Source organism: Botrytis byssoidea (genome assembly GCF_014898295.1).
Source record: "Botrytis byssoidea strain MUCL 94 chromosome Unknown BBYS_021, whole genome shotgun sequence".
NCBI lineage: Eukaryota > Fungi > Ascomycota > Leotiomycetes > Helotiales > Sclerotiniaceae > Botrytis > Botrytis byssoidea.
Genome location: NW_024065862.1, coordinates 542856 through 557406, shown reverse-complemented (window position 1 = coordinate 557406; position 14551 = coordinate 542856). Strand labels below are relative to the sequence as shown.

Sequence of the window (14551 nt, the reverse complement as noted above, 5' to 3'; positions counted from 1 at the left end):
TATAAATTGAAAAAACGTTGTCAAATATAACAAAAGATTGAACAACGCGAAGTAATTTTAATTTTCCTGCAAATGCACGATAGTCTTGCCTGCCAGCTGCCCAATTCCTAGCCTAAAAACAGTCGTTATAGAGCATTCATGGACTGGGTCTTTCAGAGTTTGGAATCAGATCAGAGGAGCTGCCAGTCTTCTGCCAGCTTCCCAAAAGCCCCGTCAGTATCAATTCACGAATTCAGTGCTACAATCGGCTTGATCCAAACATTGCCAACCAATTTAGGACGAGATGATCGTCCAACACGGCTGTGTAACTTACATTACATAGTGGGAGCTGTTACCGGCATACAATCCGAGCAATTCAAGGAAAGAAATCTTCTGAAACCAAGGTCTGGGTACCAAGAATTTACAAAGAATTAGAGCTCGGAGAATCATTCAAACCTTTCATTCACCGGTCATAGCTATGTCGATTTCACATGAGCAGCTCATTATTGGGTTTTGAGATCCTTAATCATCGCTCAAGGCCTTGAACGCGGTGGAGTAACGCTGTAGCTATTTGTGATGCGTTGCAGAGGTATGAGGAACAAGTGTTGTCATAAATTCGAGATTTTATGCCCAGAGGACGCGAAAGCGTGGAGACTGTATTAGCTGAGCAATCAGCTCTCAAACTGTTCTCCGCAAGTTGCGAAAAGATCAGTCTGCAGTCCAGTGCTCCTTTTACCACATAAGATTTGACTATCCAAGCCTGATTGAAGCGGCCTAGACCTACAAGCTTGTTGTGGATAGTATTTCCGATGACATGTTGAACGCGGATATCATCACCATGGCTCACACTCTACCCTCTAAACCACAATTCCAACCCCGTTTACAGTCGAAACCCGAACCACAAGGGAAAAGCCCCTTGTTTCCTCGCTCATGCCACCGATCCCATGGTGAATTAGCAGGATTTGTACGGAAGCTCGACGCAAATAAAACTTCCGAGCGGACTGATAAACAATGACCTCACACCAGACCCTCTTGCCACTGTACCAAAAAAACTCAGGCTTTAGCGTCACCCAGAATGATTTTATATGGTCAGAATAACTGTGCCTGCTCCATGATAAGCTAGTTGCGAAACCAGATGAATGATTATCTTTTCTTGAACCTCGTGGTCGATGGTTTATTGTCTATGTCAAGTTGAAACAAAAATTGCTGATTGTCTATAGGGAATTGAAACAATTAGGTTGTCTATTTTCAATCTAAATCATGAGGGCCGATTATTTACTTGAAATTTCAACAATCAGGACTGATGGCCTTCTTCGAATCTAAACAATTCAGGCTAGTTGTCTACTTGGAATCGAAATAATGAAAGCTTATTATTTGTATCGAACCAGGGCATTGAGTGCTTCGCTTGTTTCAATACTCCCTCTATCAACCCACCAAATAGTTGAGCAAACACCCACAATTCGATCCAGGAAGTCACGACTTCTCCGAAAGCTTGAATTCGTCATCGCTACAAGTCGAAAAGATTTGTATAAAAAATACGTGTTCTCTATGTTTATTTGCAAGAATTTGAGTGATACAACATATTAGCATTTTGAATACATGTTGTTACCCAAAAGACACCTGGGCTAGAAAGAAGACCATGTAGAGGGTACCTAGTGATGCCTAAATATTTCTAGGGTATAGCGGAATACATTACGTGAAGCGCGTTTGCAGTCTCAGTAAACTCAGGCACCTGAAACATATTCACGTACAGAAATCATGTGGGAAATGTGAAATGAAGATAATGGTTTGGTTTTCATTCTCCAAAAAAAAAGCGATAGTCGCAAAGCATATACTATAATAAATGTTGAACCCTAAGAATATCCGTCATCCAAGATTCCCTGCGCACGCTGGCGACTTAGTCCTATAATACTGAGATCCCAAACTCCTTACTCATACCGCATCAAACTCCAAATAACACCCCGCCTAGATCGTTACCATACCCATATCTTCATTCCGCGTCAAAAAAATCGTATCTCATCAACTCCAGAAAACCGCACCCTTTTCCTTGTACAATATGGATCTCATTGTCTCGAAAACTCTTCCCTTTGAGCCCTATTCGACCCCCCAAATGCATAACCTCTCCTTTCTTTTTCATTCAAGCCATCGTTCCTCGTTCTTTGCCCAGATACAGTCTCCGTCCTCGCAGGTCTGTACGATGTGGGTACCGCTTTGATGAATCCGTCGGGCCTTTCGTAAACTTTGTTCTTCTGATCATAATAGTTGACATAAATCAATTGTTCGTTGCTCCATGTCTCTGTCCAGGATTTCTGCATGTGTTCTACCAGAAAATTGAAATCGCTTTTAGAAACAATTTGTTGATCTGATCTGACTTTTGGTTCTTGTTTCGGTGATGTAGCGGGAATTGGAATATGAGTTGAAGGAGGCGGTGTGATGATTAGACGTTGTGAAAGTCTGATTATTATGTTGGAAGCATCTTCTTCAATGAGTTTCCAGTGCTGAAGAAGAGTACCGAAGCCAGGGAGTTGTCTAGAACCGGAGGTTTGTGTGGTCTTATTGGCTATCTCATACAATTTTCTTTTGATATCAGATGATACTGCCCGGAGACATTTGTTCATTGGTTGAATGGATGCTTCATCGCCGACAGCCATCCGGTGCCCGAAACATCGTTTTAAAGTATCATATTGAACTGAGAGGTTGGTGTGTGAGTGGAGGAGGGTGTCTTGAAGCTTGTCGAAATTCTCGTGCTTAGTACCTAGTCGTCGAGTTTCTCGGATCTGATGGCAAAATCCAATACAGTCTGACAACTCATTCAGAAGAGTATCGACTTGTGTTTGGAAGGCAACTCCAGTTGGAGACATAGTTGCGGTTGTGGAAGTGTTTGATGAGTGATAGTAGTGGTAGATAATAATGAGACTAATTCAATGACTGGATAGACGAACTAATATGCAGCCCTACTGTGGTCTGTGTCGAATGAAACGAGACCCTTTGTATAATCTGAAATGCTTGAAGAAATAAGAAGAAAGGATGTGATCAATGGATGGAATCCGTCTTGGTTTTAAAGTCGGATTGGATCGCACAATCTAAAACTCGGAGGCCTTTCACCACATCAATCATCAAGGGAAATGTGAGTCCAAGCCTCAGCCACACATGATAACATCCGCATTGTGAATAAATCAGGGGATGCAATTGCGGGTATCCACCACTGGCTCGCCGATGACTTTTAACTGACTCAGATCCTGTCCAATAGTCATGAAGCAATAGTGCTGGAAACAATCAGTAGCGATGATTGCCTAGAACCTAGAGGACAGATTATGGTGTGCATTGTGACTAGTACGTCTACGTGATTCCATTTCCTAGGGGTAGATGTGTACAAAATGAGGGGAAATTAAGGCGTAGAGTCATTGCGATAACCAAGCATTACTCAACACTCAGATTTTCGCAAACTTACATTGGTTGGTTCATCGAAACGAAGAGGCAGATGTCAAAAAAAAATGCAAGCACGGCACGTCGCATAGAGCCAAAATTCGGCGCAAGGCAGATTTCGTAAATCACAACAAGTGCAAGCTTTCGAAGTTGTGGAAGTAAGCAGCGGGGCTGTGATTTATTGGACGAGCCACAATCCTTCGGGAGAACGAAATTGATTGGTTGAATGGAGGAAAAAATCATGTGATCTCAAAGCTACGCCTCGTTTTGAGGCTCAACATCTTGAACACTCATGGACTAATTAGCTGAGCAGAAGAAGATTCCAATCTCCGATTACATCATTGAGCCTCAATTTTTACTCCGAGTCTACTTCTTATCTCGTGCGTATGAACTGATGGAGAATGCGGTGGCTGTAGGCTATGCAGTATTTTATCCCGAATATCTGTTGTGATGAAAGTGCTCGTCTCGGTGAAGGGGTTCGCGTCCAACTATGATTAAGGGAGTTTTCCGGACCACTCAATGATTCCACATCATGGATCTTGGCACACCTCTGTGTTTTTATGTCCGGTATCTTTAAGACTTCGGAGCCGAGATTTTGGGCATGAGAGTTTCTATGCTACCACGTGACAAAAACATCTACACGTGGGTGGATCTGTCAAAACGTATGCGAATATGGAATCATATGTTTCGTGCTCTAAAGTGTGGTCCGAACCATGTTTGTTTCCATGACAATCTCAGTCCTACAGCTGATACTCAATATGATGATTGAACGAAGTCACGTGGATATGGACAATTCCTTCCCTATCACAAACTTTCGCGTTATGGACGTGTTTGCTTTAACAAACTCAATCAACGAAATATGAAACCGTTCTCACTTCCTCACCGGATAAAAACAAAATGCCTTCATCACCAGGTGGAGAGCTAACACGGACCGGCCCACAGTAGTGATCCCGACTTGGCATAGTCTCCACAGATAGATTACTGGACAGCGATCTTCCCAATAGCCACAGCTGTCGCTGATGTACTTCATCGGGTATAATTGGAGGTGTGTTAAACTCTGAAAAGGACTATTGGGACCAATCTGCATCGCAGCCCTCGCAGACTGAGATGATTTGGACAATAATAAGTTTCAACGCAGAATTCAGGAGAAATTTGATTAAAGAGAGGAATGAGGGGCGAGACTTTCAGAAACAGTACCCGCATTATGAGCTTAATTATTTTGATACCTGTCCACAGTATCGTCGTAAGCATATGCGAATTTGTCGGACTTGCAGCTTAAAATAAATTTGATTAGTATCTCAAAAGCTGCACACTCTCTAAGAGCATTATGTTTTTTACTTTTCTCGGAAACACTTGAAAATGGCGAGGTACAAGGGCGTCTCTGTCCTCTTTCTGCTGTATATCGTGCTGATATTCTATTTATGGACAAAAACACCAGATTTAAAAACGCAAAGACTTGAAGCTGCTCAGGATGGCGACTTCGACGTATCACAACCATTCCTTCCACCTCCGGCCGTGAGAGCTCGACCACCAGGGCCGATTCACAAACAACTTTTGAATGTCGAGAGCTCGCATGCTTCACGCCAAGTTGTCGATACCTTTCAGTACAAAACCCTTCCAGACATACCATCCTGGAACAGACCTCCCAAAGAGCATGTTCCGGAGAAAACTCCCCTCTTCATAGGTTTCACTCGAAACTGGCCTTTACTACAACAATGCGTTTTATCGTATATTACTGCAGGGTGGCCCGCAGAGGACATATATGTTGTGGATAATACTGGCACAATGAGATCTAATTTTGCTTCTAAGCCAAAGATCACACTTCAGAACCCTTCGTATCTGAATGTCAATCGACTCAGAAACGTCTTTGGGGTTAATGTAATTTCGACGCCAACCCTTCTTACCTTTTCCCAACTTCAGAATTTCTATATTTACACGGCACTTGAAAATGAATGGGAGAATTATTTCTGGAGTCATATGGATGTGATCGTATTGTCCGACGAGGACTTGACCCACGCACCGCTAAATCAACAACGTAATCCTGCAACATCTCACAAGTCTCTATATATGCGAGCTGTCGATGAACTTCGGAGAACCTTTGATCCTGATTACGCGGAAGGATACGATGGATGGGGAATTCGTTTCTTCGAGTACGATTGGCTTGCGCTAAATAACGTGCAAAGCTTTGTAAAAATGGGAGGATGGGATCCAATGATCAGCTATTACTCCTCTGATTGCGACATGTATCAGAGGCTTCAGATGGCAGGTGTCTTCCTAGATACGGCCGAGGCGGGCTGGATTATGGATGTGGGAAGAACAATTGATCTAAATTTGCTCTTTCGTCGAAAATACAACCCAGATATGCCCCCTAAAACGGCAGCTGACATGAATAAATTGGCGGAAGACAAGATGGGAGGAGAAGGCTTTCAAAATCTGATAAAGTTGTTTCAAGCCGAAGCGGAATGGAAAAACAGTGACCCAAGCATCAGAAATCATTGGCAACGAAGGCAGTTAGGAGGTCAAGGAGAGCCATTTCATCGCGATCCGCGGGGCTTCGAACAAGCACTTGAGATATTGATCCGGAGTGCGGATGAGATATATTCAGAAAAATGGGGGCACATAGGTTGCGATCTTAAAGAATCTGGATTGCAATTAGAAGATGCTTGGATGGTTGAACATGATTGGGAGTAACAATACGGTTGAAAAACATTCACTTCGCTATCAATTATTCACCTGATGGTATCTACAGTAGTGTCATTTGTTTTGGTATCGGAGTTCATTATATGGTGAATGAGATATGGGATATATAACTATCCATCTTTTCATTATTTTTTTCCCCTTCAAATATTTCAAAATCAGTTGTGTGATTAGCAGTTTTCTCTGGAGATTTGATTCTATCACCATACCCTACGTCTGCATTTCCATTGCCCACTACCCAAGAAACATTTCAAGTCGAATCTCAAAGCCTGATACAACATCTAAGCCGAAGGCTTTTGATACAGGCCACTCTCGGCACTACATTCCGATCCTCATCCCCCATGGACTCCCGTTCTTCTAGCCCGACCTCGGGCATCACATTTAACAATGTGCAAATTCGTGATTCTATTTGCGATCCCTATCTCGATGCACTCGTGGAATGTTATAAAAACGGCAACAATTCCAGGCTAGATGAAAGCCACGCAAATAGTGTTGGAAATGTTGGTACAGAGAATTGTGATCCCCCAGATCATGACTTTATCCATGAAGATATTGTTTCCGACAACTTTGTTACAACCAACCAACCCTCAACTATATCCTCCACCTACATGTACGAGCAAGAACCTTTTGACACATACCGCACTAAAGTCAATCAGTTGTGTATTGATATAGGCTTTGGCGAACCATCAACTATAGAGCATGTGGATGGAGGAAATTACAATCGGGTGATTGGCTTGTCGTTCAAAATTGACTCTGAGATTCAGCGACGTATTCTACGGATCCCGCGAAAATGGGATGCATGGTCGAAACAGACTGATATCCAAAACCAGGCCGAAATTATTATGTGGCTTCAACGATTTGCATTCCTTCGCGTACCTAAGGTTTTAGCCATAGATACGACCGCTGAAAATTCTCTCAAACCACCATTTGTGCTACAAGAGAGGGTTTAAGGAATCCCTCTGGACGATTTGTTCTTCGAGATTCCCGCTCAGCTTCCCATGTCTAAGAGACTTGAAGTTGTGAAAGCTGTTGCTAAGTTCATCATAAAATTAGAGAGAACCGCTCTAGATAAGCCGGGAAAACTGGTTGGAACCCATACTGTACCGTGGACTTCAACTTTCATGGCCTCTTCAACACCGCGAATCGAATTCGATAGCTTTGCTCCGAATTACACGGAGACCGCACCTCCTTTTGAGGAAGACTTACCGTCATCACTCTTCCATCTGATGACAGCCCACCATGATTTCAGAACAGAAGCAAATGCGAACTGGGATATGTTGCTAGTTATTTTGCGGCAGATGGATGAGAGACAATTTTTCAAATCATCTGATTCAACAAACGTGCTATGGCATTGGGATCTCCAACCTCGACACATTTTCGTCGAAAAGTCCGAATCTGGTCAATGGGAAGTTAGCGGAGTCATTGATTGGGATGATGTAACGTCCATGCCATTAGTTCTGACTAGAGCTCCCAGGTACTGGCTCTGGTTCTACGAGGAGTGTTTCGAATACGCTAGTTACTTTTCACATCCGTGGGACGGTGACTATGACGCGCCTGTAGATCTGCCCCACAATAAGGATGTAACAATTGTTAAAGAGTATTTCGACCGGATAATGCAGGAGGCGGACCCGACGTATATGGACGATACATACGGAAGAGGTCATTGGATCCGTCGACTCATTGAACTCGCAAGGTTTGGATTAGATAACCCCGGGATATTGAAAGACTTGATCAGTTTATCAATGATTGGGACGATTACACTGGGGCATTGGGTTCGATTTATGGGGAATATATGTATCACATATTGCTTGATGATGGTACGCATCTTTAGATAGAATTTATCACTTCTCCTGCTTCTCTCAGGAATCTGTCTCTCTCAAATAGAAATCCAGTTCGGTATAAACATATGCAAGGTGAATGGCAAAATCTATCAATTGCTAAAAATTACACTATTCCCTCAGATCGGTGAGTCTATATCTATATTGGTTCTAGTAGAACAATCTCCTTACAAATCGAATGTTTGTCCTACGAGCTTCTCACTCAGCGCCCATAGACGCTCTGCGTACTCAGGATTGGTAGTATAATCTGCCGTTTCAGCAATTTGACAATCGGCAAGGTAGGCACCCGAGTGGTCTGTATAAGTTTTATGTGTTAGCATTGAGAAAGTGTGGGTTGTTATTTGGAGAATAGGGATGTGTTTACCTTTCAAAGCTGGGTCAAGAGCCGCAACTAATGTTGTTGATGTGCCTGCTTCTAAGGTCTTCCAAGCGAATGAGCCATCCGTCTTTATGTATCCTTGATTGTTTCGTCAGTAAAACTTGGACTATTCTTGAATGATGGAATTCGGAGTCCGAATTACCTCTGGAATTGAAACGTTCGGTCATAGTGCCATAATCTTTCTCCGGATCCATCTCTCTTACCAAATTCGTGATGATAACGCCAGGGTGAACAGCAAATGCATGTACTCCTTTGCTTCTCAATCTCTTTGCCAACTCAACGGTAAATAGAATATTTGCCGATTTACTTTGGCCATACCCTGACCATTTGTCATAGTCTTTCCCGTCATTGAAATTATAGTCATCGAATCTAACTTCGCCCAATGACCATCCCATACTGGAAAGATTGACGATTCGTGCTCCTTCAGATGCAGCAGCAATAATAGCTGGCATAAGAAGGTTTGTTAGAAGGAAATGCCCCACGTGGTTTGCACCAAATTGAACCTCCAGACCTTCGGCGGTAGTGTTGTATTCGGCTGGGGCCATGACACCCGCATTATTGATCAGAGTGTGGATCTTGGGAGTGGTGGCCAGAATAGATTCAGCTGCAGCTTTGATAGATGAATACTTTCCGAGATCACAATTAACAAATTTAACGGTTGTGCTTGGAGAAGCCGCTTTCACTGATTCTACGGTAGGTGCGGCTTTAGATTCGTCGCGTCCGAGGAGGAGAATAGTTGCTGGCTTAGATGCAGCAAGTAGCAAAGCTGTTTGAGCTCCCAGTCCGCCTGGTGTTGGGCCGGTAATAACAACTAAGAATGTCAGAGCAAGTTCATGTGTAAGGGAGAACAGGATAAACTCACATGTCTTGTCAGCGACAGACTTTGGGAATAAAGTGACGACTTCAGCGCCATTGGTCTCTTGGTTGAATTGCTTTTGGCTGGCCATTTTGCTGTTTGTATTGGATCGAGATAGAGAACTATCGAAAGATGTATTGGTGGGTAGATTGTAATGTTGATGTTGATGATGTGTTGATGGGTAGAAACTTTCTGGTGATCGAGAAATGCAGTCTTTATATACATAGTTTCATTGCTCTTGACCTCTATCACATTCCCTTCTCAATCCAAAACTTTGTGGGCCCTAATCCATCGGCGAAGGGTATTCAGTTCTCCATCCACAGCATTTGCTTGACATCATCGATGTCACTGCCAAATTTTTGCATTGATGGACTGTATCAATTGAATACAGTCCGAAATGCTTACCAATGTCCAAGTGAAGAGACCTACAATTCGGCCGAAAACTCAAATTTCAGTACCCACAGATTAACAGTAATTCCGACAGAGAATTTTAACAAACGGATTAATGAGCCAGAAGTTTGCTTGATGACGGAGTTATTAGATTTCTAACGGATTTATGCAATGCGGTTATTGCGTCCGCAAGCGGCCGTTAGACCGCGTCGGATGTAAATTCAGTTTTTGATCTCCAAATCCGAAGTTCACATACCTCCATCGTTGAGGACATGATTGATAAAATTTCCGGTTTGCTTTACACCTGTCTTGCGATATTATGCAGCCCGAAATGGACTTTAGGAGTTCATGTACTTAATTACCTCCATTTTGGAGTACCAATTTTTACTCTTGGCGATGTCAATGCTCTGCCAAACGGGTTTATGAATTCAAGTCGAATTCCGAGATGTTGAGAAATTGTCAAGGTCTCCTCTTCTTTGCTTGGAAAGTGAGATGGTGTAGTAGAATTCTCTAAGTTCTTGGCTCTTTGGCATTTTAATAAAAAAACCTCCCCCGCTTTAAAATATAGCATCCACCGCGGGTTTCTCAACTCCTTCAAAATGGCGTTTGCACTCCGACTAATATACTCCCAATTTATCGTCAAGGTGCCTAAGCCAACCACTTCTTTCCAAGGCAAGACCATCATAATCACCGGTGGAAATACAGGTCTAGGCTTCGAAGCAGCGAAGTACTACCCCAAACTCAAAGCATCCCGGGTAATTCTTGCTTGTCGCTCCCTCGAAAAAGCAGATAAAGCCAAGCTCGAGCTGGAACAGACTTTCGCTATCAGTGGAGATATCGTAGAAACATGGCAGCTTGATTTGTCTTCCTACGCATCTGTCATTGAGTTTTGTGAGAAGGCAAAGACTCTGCCGCGTTTGGATGTCATGCTCCTGAATGCGGGTATTTTGACCAAAGAATATCGCGTTGCGGAGGACAATGAGTCGACTATCACGGTTAATGTTATTTCGACTTTCTTAATGGCATTTTTATTGATGCCGAAATTAAAAGAGACGGCAAAGTACTTTGGGACAACGCCACATATGACGGTAGTATCCTCCGATCTGCACTTCCTTAGTGATTTCGCGGAATGGAAAAGTGATGATATATTCGAATCTTTAAATGATAAGGGAACAGCTCGTATGAATGATAGGTACATGGACTGTCTCCTTTACGAATGCCACTTGGCTAAATATTATACAGGTACAACTTGTCAAAGCTCATGGAGATCCTCATCGTTCGTCATTTCGTATCTCTACATGGCACAGATTACCCTGTTGTCTTCAACACCGTGCATCCAGGTTGGTGTCAACCCAATCTTGCAAATGAAATCGCCACAATTTTTTTAAAGAAGGTGGAAAATTGTATGGGAAGAACAACTGAAGAAGGTGCGAGAAGTTTGGTATTTGCAACTTCATTTGGCAAAGAATCTCATGGAAAATATGTTGGTAATGGGGGACTTTTATCGTGAGTTTATCACCTTCAAGAGATTGGCATGTATAAAATAAGCTCTTACAATATAATACAGGGAATCGAGTTTTGTAACAAGCAAAGACGGTGCTGCAGCTGGTGAGAAACTGTGGACTCAGTTGTCCATCAAATTGGAGAAGATTCGCCCAAACGTTAGGCAAGGATGCTAGGGCGTCTTTCCATCTTCTCTCTAGGTCTTCTGCTATATTTATGATTCCTATTTAAAATGCTTTCCATTGTATACCTATCATACAGACATTGGTATCAAAATTTGTAATTTAACACTGCTGTCGTTACTTTAACCTCGCCTAACCTTGGAACACTCCGACCAACAAAGGTAGCTTACTTGCCATAGTTGGCTGGTGGCTGAAACTCCACACGTGAGCAAATTCTCAACACCAACATTTTATTTTCCAATTCCTTCCTACCAACATCAACAACATCAAGCCTTCACCCTTAAACATTCACAACAATTGTAATGTCTTGAATATTATCTCATGATTAGGATTTGAATCAAGAATTCTTTGTGATTCTGCAGAGCGCACAAGGTATCGATGCAAGGCTACGACATTCCAAAGCTGGAAGATTCTAGGGTCGCGGTCGCGGTTGGTCGATTTGGCCGTGGTCATTGGAGTGGGGATTGGGTCAGCAGTGAGGAAGGCGAATTTAGGCACGAATTGAGAGACCACCGGAGACACCGATTTGATTCAGGTGAGTCAGTAAAGATGTATCTTCGGATTCTGTTCTCGATGGACTGTGCGTCGGGAAAGTTACCCGTGCGATGGTTTCTTTGATGATGTTGAGATGTTTCTATAGTATAGTAACTATAGGGTCCATGACTTGACTGAATGGAGTTCTATTTAGAATCATCTGAAAGGAAGCAATTGGAACTTTTTAATGTAGACAATGAGGCAAGAATTGCTTTTCGGTCTCAGTGCACCTCATACTCCTGGGCCGTCGCCGTCTCTGGAATTGCTTCAATATTTCTTTATACTCTCGCGATGGCGTGTAGAGTCGAATGAAGTGGGATGACTTTATATAATTATTTGGCATTCCTCACTAAGAAAAGTCATTCCGATCGATATCTCTGGCAGGTTAGCATTTTATATCTTGTCCCAGACTCTTTTGTCTTTCCAATATGCCAACAATTTTATATATATCCATTCAAGATGAGCACTAGATATGGACCTGCTTTACAGATACACAAAGTTGGCGTGGGATATATTCTGTGGCTCCCACCTTTAAATGCCACTAATGGAGATTCACGACCCCTTTGTCAACGTCACACTGGTATGCGACACTTAATGAATATCAACGTGTTTGATCACCCAGCGGTTGTTCTAAACATTCACAATCGATATGACCCAGATCCTTCCATTCGTTTCATTGCAGTAAGTTTTTCAGGCAAGATAACACTGGTTGTTAATGAAGATCTCTTAGTTGAGTTTGTATCGTGGTAATCGCCGCTCTCAATGCGGACCACGCTATTGTCTTGAGAATGGTCAAGATCTCGAGGCTACAAGTAATTTCCATACTTGCCATAGATTTGTGCTCAGCTTGTCAAGATTTGATCGACACCAGTGGGGGCGAGCAAGATCATGTGATTACAGACTAAACAGCGAATCATACACAAGCCTGATGGCAAGACTACGTCTTGACCCTGAATTCTATCATTCTACCTCGGACATCTTGAATGGGTTCTTGCAAGCACCTCCGGCAGTTGCGCAGCCATTTGCCCAACAACTGCAAATCTTGAATTCATGTTCTCAAGGTAAGCAAGATAATGATTGCATTTAAGTATATAATTTAATGGAACACAGACCATAATTCGTTTGCTGCGCTCGAGAGAGATGACCCGGAAGGCGAAAATGAATTTCTAGAGAACTAAGTAGGTCTATAATTGACGGTTTGGAAGCAGTCCTGTGGAATATTGCATACATGGCTCAGGTGTTATTCTAAATCTTTGCTGCAGGCAGTAAAGTCTGTTACACCCAAGAATGATCATCGTTATCTTCAAATTCCAATCTAATCCTCCTCGTGATAATATTCATGTGAAATTCCACATCTTCGGCGTGATCTTGGAATATCTTGAACCCCTGGAAAACGCCAAGGTCCAACGTGAGGTTAAAGACGAGGTTTGTGTTGTTGCAGGACTGCTATTGCATTTAGCTACCAGGCTCAACTATAAATAGGGGTTATTATCTTGCCAAAATCGTAAACTGGTATTATGAGAAGTGTTTTGTAATTTTTTGTAGTCTTCGAGAAGATTCGTAGATCGGTTCACGATGAGCACATCAGTCGACACATTCAATACAATGGATCGTTCCGGTAGCTTGATTGCAAAGTGCTCAACAACTTGTTGTGATAGTGATATCTCGTTTCATGAAGATCATAGCTACTGGATATGGGTCGAACTATACGAAATAGTCACTTGTCTGTTCCATTTAGTTGTGGATTTTTGCGATCAGGTATCTCGAAGCTCCCCGGTGGTTGTTTCGTGTTTCAAGCACTCGGTAAAGGAGAATTAAACCATGTTAAGTGGGTTGTAAATACTTCAAGGCTCCGCGTCAAAATTATTGTACACAATTCGAACATCTCCAGCGGATTGAACCTTCAACTGCGTCGATCACCTATCATTCATTTCATTTCCCTTTCGCGTTTCCGACACACCCACTTGTCCTTACTGAAAACTTACCTTCTCCATATTTTCACGCCAAATCTTACCTTGTCATGGTATCAGAGATCACAAGAAAGAAGAATAAGCTTGGGGCAGGCTGCATTGTAAAATTACGCAGAAAGAAAGCCAAAAACGTTTGTGAAGGAATTTGTTCGGAGAATCGTTGCCCGAATTTCTATACTGCGTGTCTAAATGGGTGTGGTAATACCGCAAAAAATTGCAAGTTGGAGAAAGGTTCTTATGGACATCCAGCTCTGGGTTTGGGTGTAAGAGAGAGGTACAACGTGACTTATGTTACCTTTGTAATTGTGAGATCAAGGCTTCCTCAAATCTCATTGAACTTCTGTAGACTAACCTGGATCAAAGATTTCAGCACCTTTCAGGAATTCCTGAACAAACGCGGAGATCCTGGAGCACTCATCCCTTGCGCCTTTGGCCCGAAATGTCGCTGGCGACCCGAAGAAAATAGTTATGGATTAAAATATGACGTTGAGCGCAGTGGGATAAATTTTATCAAGCGTTGTTACCTCCAGCTTCAGCACAGATACGCTCTCAAAATTGACTCTTTCGTAACATTCAGGCCTAAGAATCATCCTGGCACTAAGCATGCTTATGGTTTGAGATTCACCGAAGATTCTTATAGCAAGATCACGAAGAGAGTTGGACTGGAGAAAGAAAGGTTTGTTCGGACTGACGATCTAAAAAGAGGAAGAGGTGGTGCTACAGGAACTACAAAACCTCTTGATACAGGGTCATTGCCTTCCGTCGATATTGACAAGCGTCCCTATTGCACTTGAGGA

The 14551-nt window shown here is 42.7% G+C and overlaps 8 protein-coding genes across 8 annotated transcripts; 6 read left to right on the top strand and 2 right to left on the bottom strand.

Moving 5' to 3' along the window:
• Window positions 1-2042: 2042 nt before the first annotated feature.
• On the bottom strand, window positions 2043-2840 carry EAE97_009351 (uncharacterized protein; the record flags this gene model as incomplete). Its single annotated transcript, XM_038879866.1, has 1 exon — window positions 2043-2840. One exon carries the CDS (start codon window positions 2838-2840, stop codon window positions 2043-2045), a length of 798 nt encoding a protein of 265 aa, XP_038729422.1.
• A 1924-nt stretch (window positions 2841-4764) lies between these two features.
• EAE97_009350 (uncharacterized protein) lies at window positions 4765-6096 on the top strand (the record flags this gene model as incomplete). The annotated part of the gene is made up of 1 exon (XM_038879865.1): window positions 4765-6096. One exon carries the CDS (start codon window positions 4765-4767, stop codon window positions 6094-6096), a length of 1332 nt encoding a protein of 443 aa, XP_038729421.1.
• A 347-nt stretch (window positions 6097-6443) lies between these two features.
• EAE97_009349 (uncharacterized protein) lies at window positions 6444-7052 on the top strand (the record flags this gene model as incomplete). Its single annotated transcript, XM_038879864.1, has 1 exon — window positions 6444-7052. One exon carries the CDS (start codon window positions 6444-6446, stop codon window positions 7050-7052), a length of 609 nt encoding a protein of 202 aa, XP_038729420.1.
• A 48-nt stretch (window positions 7053-7100) lies between these two features.
• On the top strand, window positions 7101-7937 carry EAE97_009348 (uncharacterized protein; the record flags this gene model as incomplete). The annotated part of the gene is made up of 1 exon (XM_038879863.1): window positions 7101-7937. The coding sequence occupies one exon, from the start codon at window positions 7101-7103 to the stop codon at window positions 7935-7937; it is 837 nt and encodes a 278-aa protein (XP_038729419.1).
• A 170-nt stretch (window positions 7938-8107) lies between these two features.
• On the bottom strand, window positions 8108-9266 carry EAE97_009347 (uncharacterized protein; the record flags this gene model as incomplete). The annotated part of the gene is made up of 4 exons (XM_038879862.1): window positions 8108-8235; window positions 8305-8397; window positions 8462-9130; window positions 9182-9266. The coding sequence occupies 4 exons, from the start codon at window positions 9264-9266 to the stop codon at window positions 8108-8110; spliced, it is 975 nt and encodes a 324-aa protein (XP_038729418.1).
• Window positions 9267-10164: 898 nt separating this feature from the next.
• EAE97_009346 (uncharacterized protein) lies at window positions 10165-11244 on the top strand (the record flags this gene model as incomplete). Its single annotated transcript, XM_038879861.1, has 3 exons — window positions 10165-10757; window positions 10808-11071; window positions 11133-11244. 3 exons carry the CDS (start codon window positions 10165-10167, stop codon window positions 11242-11244), a joined length of 969 nt encoding a protein of 322 aa, XP_038729417.1.
• A 999-nt stretch (window positions 11245-12243) lies between these two features.
• EAE97_009345 (uncharacterized protein) lies at window positions 12244-12962 on the top strand (the record flags this gene model as incomplete). The annotated part of the gene is made up of 3 exons (XM_038879860.1): window positions 12244-12465; window positions 12515-12845; window positions 12895-12962. 3 exons carry the CDS (start codon window positions 12244-12246, stop codon window positions 12960-12962), a joined length of 621 nt encoding a protein of 206 aa, XP_038729416.1.
• An 842-nt stretch (window positions 12963-13804) lies between these two features.
• EAE97_009344 (uncharacterized protein) lies at window positions 13805-14548 on the top strand (the record flags this gene model as incomplete). Its single annotated transcript, XM_038879859.1, has 1 exon — window positions 13805-14548. The coding sequence occupies one exon, from the start codon at window positions 13805-13807 to the stop codon at window positions 14546-14548; it is 744 nt and encodes a 247-aa protein (XP_038729415.1).
• Between the last annotated feature and the right edge of the window lie 3 nt (window positions 14549-14551).